General features: G+C 48.4%; 1 protein-coding gene across 1 annotated transcript in view; it reads left to right on the top strand.

Moving 5' to 3' along the window:
* The window catches only part of LAS1L (LAS1 like ribosome biogenesis factor), a 20,156-nt gene that overhangs the window by 2,983 nt on the left and 12,320 nt on the right, over positions 1 to 4,853 (top strand). The window contains exons 4-8 of the mRNA XM_039850252.1: positions 342 to 423; positions 1,259 to 1,543; positions 1,820 to 1,866; positions 2,728 to 2,837; positions 4,602 to 4,848. Coding sequence (XP_039706186.1) covers positions 342 to 423; positions 1,259 to 1,543; positions 1,820 to 1,866; positions 2,728 to 2,837; positions 4,602 to 4,848 — 771 coding nt within the window. The remainder of the gene's footprint in view (positions 1 to 341; positions 424 to 1,258; positions 1,544 to 1,819; positions 1,867 to 2,727; positions 2,838 to 4,601; positions 4,849 to 4,853) is intronic.

Raw genomic sequence — 4,853 nt, forward strand, 5'->3', positions numbered from 1 at the left:
AGATACCCAGGGAAAGGGACTAGTACAGACAAGGCTGAAGGAGGCTGGAGACGTGATTGTTAATGCTCATTCACAGAAATCTCTTTGTTGGAGGAGTGTGGTTGATTGAGGAGAGACAAGTATCTTTTCTGATTTTCAAGATTACCTTTTCAGAGCAGTAAAAAGAATCAAGAGACCTGATTTCTTATCTTGACTCAGCCACTAAGACCAGAACCTCCTCTCAGGACCTCAGTTTCTCTATTTGCAAAATGAGGGGAGGCCAGGTTAACTCATCTCTGTGGTCCCCTCCAGCTTTAATAATATTTACTAATTTCTGCACTCCCACCCTCCCCCACAATCAGGTGAACATTCCAGATTGGATTGTTGAACTTCGCCATGAGTTGACCCACAAGAAAATGCCCCATATAAATGACTGCCGCAGAGGTGAGTCCCCAGGGAGTGTATCACAGTTAAGCCCAGGGGCCTGGGTTGGGTGGCACTGTGGGTAGGAGAGGGAGGAGAGTCTCCCTAGGGTCATAGCCAAGACTAGGGTGAGGCAAGTGAGGCACTCACCTTGGGCACAAACTTTAAGGGGAAATCAAAAGTTCAGTAATCAAGATAGATAACATTTTAATGTGGAAAAACCCATGATGAACAAAATACCAAAATTTTAAACGAAGACAGGATTAGCATTACTGAATTCTTTTGCTTTAGGCTCCAATATAGGTTGGCAGGGCACTGTTCTGATCCTATTTGATATCTCGATTACTGAGTTTTTTGGCATTCCCTTAAATTTTGTGTCTGAAGAAGTGATGAGTAGGAGGTAGGTTGAGAGGCATGAGCCATCAAGTATCATGAACCCAGGGGTTCTCTGGATACCCCATTCCAACTAAGAATCCCTGATTCAGCCTAGCCTGTTTGTGTTGGAGAAACTAAGATCTAGAAAAGGGAAAAGACTTGGCCAAAGCCATGTAACTAACTAGTGGGGCTATCCTTTTTCTCTTACTTGCCAGCCCTGTGCCATTTTTGGCATCCTGTCTCTAAGCCTGGTATTTTTTTTTTTCTAGGAAAGGTACTACTAAGCAGGAGAAAGCAAAGAACAGGGATAACCTAGAGCAGGAGGGGCTTCTATGTCCACTTCTGGATATTTGAGATTTGTTCTTTCTTGGAGCCAAGCCGCTTCTCTAGGGCCTTCCCACAGTTCTTGCAAAATGATTTGCTAGATGCTGCTTGCCAGTGGCTGCTTTATGATACTGCCTTCTTTCCTCCTCTCCTTTAGGCTGCTATTTTGTCCTGGGTTGGCTCCAGAAAACCTACTGGTCCCGCCAACTGGAGAACAGCCTGAGAGAGACCTGGGAGTTGGAGGAGGACAAGGAAGAGACAGATGAAGATGACCAAGAGGAAGAAAAGAATATTGTTGTTGATGACATCACAAAACAGAGACCAGAGCCTAAGGATGAGAGGAAAGGTGCAGAACTGGATGCCAGGGCTGATGGAGACAGCAAAGACAACAAAGAGGTTGATGCGCGTTTGGAAAAGGCTCGGAGACATAAAGAGCTATATGGTAGGTGTCCTTGAGTGAATAGAGAGAGGCCCATGAGCCTGGAAGACTCAGGCTTAGGATTGACACTGGTTATTTCCCTGGCTCAGCATTTCCTCTGGGGTTATGGTGAGTCTTAGTTTAAAAGAATTACTGTCACAAACTATCTTCCTTAAGCCCTGTGAAGTGGGAGAGGCGAGGATTCTCATTACTCAAGAAATGAGGTGAGAGAGACTCAGAATCCCATCAGGAGAAGGGGCTGAGGTGGCTGCCCTATCTATTTTCCTCTTCTCTTTTCAGAAAGAGCCCGAGAACTGCTGGTATCATATGAAGAAGAGCAGTTTAAGGTAAGAAAGTGCCCTTGACTCGATGTGTTCTCACCTGCCCCAGCCATTTCTTCCTTCTTGCCAGCTACCCGAGAGAAGTTCTGAGAAGGAATTTGAAAGAAAAGTGGCAAAGCTTGAGGGAACTTCTCAGAAAGAGAAAGGGGGGAACTAGGAAGGAGACAAGAGGAGCAGAGTCCAGTTGGCTGATTCTCCACACCGATGGAAGGGAGCAGATGACGGAAGTTTGTGGATAATCTGTTCCACTGGGTGGTAGGGAATAACGGCATAGTTGGTTGCATAGCCCTGCAGTACTGCAGCTGATCAGCAGATGGTGCCTAGGAACTTTCCTAGATCAGGTGAACTTGAGGGGCTGCTGTTATTAGCAGGAAAGGGAGGTAGCTTAGAAACCATTTAGCTCAACCCTTCCTTTTCACAGATGAGGAAATTGAAGCCATGGATAAGTGAAGGGACTGGCCCAAGGTCACATGTGCAGTTAGTGATAGAACCAGGATTAGAACTTGGGTCTCCTGATTCTCTTTCTTCCATAACCCATTGCTTCCTCTCACCCCTTGGCCTAAGGGTCTCTGCCCAACTCCAACCAAATGCCCCCACTGATTGCTCAGTATTGGAGTATCTGGTGATTGGGAGCCATAGGTAATTTGGGGGCAGGGGGAGGAGGAGGAAGAGGAGAAAGTCTGGCATTTGAGGGTCAGGATATTTTTAGTTGCAGGGCTAATAGGGGAGTCATGGGCCCACCTCTTCATGCCCTGCCCTGTCCCCTGAAGGGAGGTGCTGAGAGGTCCTATGGGAAGGGATCCTGGAGGGGTTGGGGCGGGTTGACTGGCTGAGTCAGCCTTCTCATGGGACCCTCTTTGCTGGCAGGTGCTGGAGAAATTTAGGCATTTACCTCCGGCCATTAAGGCGTGGAATAACCTGTCCCCACCTGTAGAATGCATCCTGGCAGAGCTCAAGGGCATTACATGGGAGAACAGGTGTGTAACTAGGTAATCAGGGGCTGCCTACTCTCTAGGGTAGAGTGTAGCAGCCTCAATGAAATCAGTTTCCATGTCCCAGCTTGCCAACCTCTGCTGTAGGAAATTGCAGGGATAATCCTGATTCCCCATAGGGTGACCCTGCATTCTGCATGACCCTTTTACCCTGGCCCTGCCAGCTACCAGGTGGGGCTTGCCAACTCTGAATCACTAAAATGGCTGGAGGCAGGAATGTCTCCTGTCATCCATCCCCTAGCTAGCTTTGTTCCTCTCTATCCAGTGGTATGTGGAGCTATTGGCAACTAGGAAAAACCCTTAATCCTTACAGCCTTGCTGCCCAGCCCTTGTCTAAGTTCGAAGTAAAAGATAATGGCAGGCACTGCTGGTCTTTTCTTTTGAAATGCTATTGAAGAATATCAGCATTCCCTGGATAGTCATGGTCGGGAGAATAGGAGGGGCCTTCCCAGGGCCTGCCTCTTCAAAAGACTAAGTGCCTCCTTCCTCAATATGGCTGTGAGCCTTCTTTTACCTCCTCCCGACATAGTGCTCAGTTCAATCCAAAGCAGTCAAACAATGTCTATCCATTCCTTTCTTCCTTAGCTCTTGCAGGCTTGCTACCTAAATTTGGCTGGGAAGGGCTTTGGGGAACCTTCCATTGAGAACCTATAGAGGCAATGCTAGACATTTCCAGCTAGAGAGACGTTGGAAGGAATCTGGGATGGAGCAGAGTATAGAAAGGTGGTGTACAGGTGGCAGAGTGGGCTTGGGTAGGAGCCTGCAGTGTGGGTTGGGGTTGCCCCTGGAATCTTCTTCACTCCCAGGATACTACTAGGTCCAAAGGTGTTTTATCAATGTATGCCCAGCCTAGGCTTCGTTACTGCACCCATCAGCAAAGGAGTATCCCCCTCTGTAGTTGGGAAAACTATCCTTGTGCCCCTGTATAGTATCTGCTTGGTTGTGCTGAGCCGGCAGCTGACTGGCTGCTTTAAGTGCTCTTCTTGGGTACTGACGTGAGGAAATGGGAGATGGATAGGAGGATAGACAACTCTTTCCTCCTTGAGCCTGGTGGAGGGAGGGATCTGAGCATGACAGTTCTCCAGATATTGAGACACCTTGGGAGCTTTTGTTCCCCCTCTAGGCCTATTCAGCTGGGAGAGCAACTCTTGGAGAACTCCTAGCTCTGGAGGAGACAGCTGGCTGTTGCTGGTTTCAGTTTGAGCTGGATGGGGATGAAGAATTACTCCTATAGCCTACATGTTCAACCTCTATTACTTCTGGGCTCTTGGGGTCCTTAGGAATAAGGATCACATTTGGTTTAGCAATCGAGTCCCCAAAGTTTCTGTTTCTCAGATCTGAAAGAGAGCAACTGCTGAGAAGGGGAGGGATAGAAGACTGGAGGATTGTCAAGAGAAACTGAGCAGGAACTAAAGTCTAAAAGCCCTTGATCCTGTGTCCCCAGGCATTTAACTCCATTGTGGGCTTGAGACTTTTCTCCATCTGTGCTTTCAAGCTTGTTTAGCTGCTGCCGCTTTCATTATGGGCCTTAGATATGCTTGGTAAATGCTTATTCGAAACCCACTGATCCAAGTCTCTGGCCTAGCCCATGCCCTAGGAAGCTGAGGCCTGAAAACTTACCTTTCTTTTTCCCCATGCTGCTTTGACCACTTGAGCCAGAGGCATTAGCTGCCTTAGGGGTGGGTTGAGGAGTAGGAGAGGATCTTCTGCCTGCTTCAGTTTGCTTGATTGAGTGTCCTCTTGCTCCAGGGAAGCTGTGCTGGATGCTTTTCTGGATGATGGCTTTCTCATCCCCACATTTGAGCAGTTGGCGGCTTTGCAGATAGAGTATGAAGGTAGGGTCCTGGGGGCTCACTGCAGCCTAGGGTATTGTGACTTTTGGGCAAGAGCACCAAGGGTGGGCTGGGTGGCCCTGGGCTGGGGGGCAAGGGCTGTTTCCTGCCATTCCATAACCTCTGGAAGCCCCTCTGGGCTGAGCAGGACAGGGAACCTCACTGATAA

Source organism: Pteropus medius, unplaced genomic scaffold (genome assembly GCF_902729225.1).
Source record: "Pteropus medius unplaced genomic scaffold, Ma_sr-lr_union100, whole genome shotgun sequence".
Taxonomy (NCBI): domain Eukaryota; kingdom Metazoa; phylum Chordata; class Mammalia; order Chiroptera; family Pteropodidae; genus Pteropus; species Pteropus medius.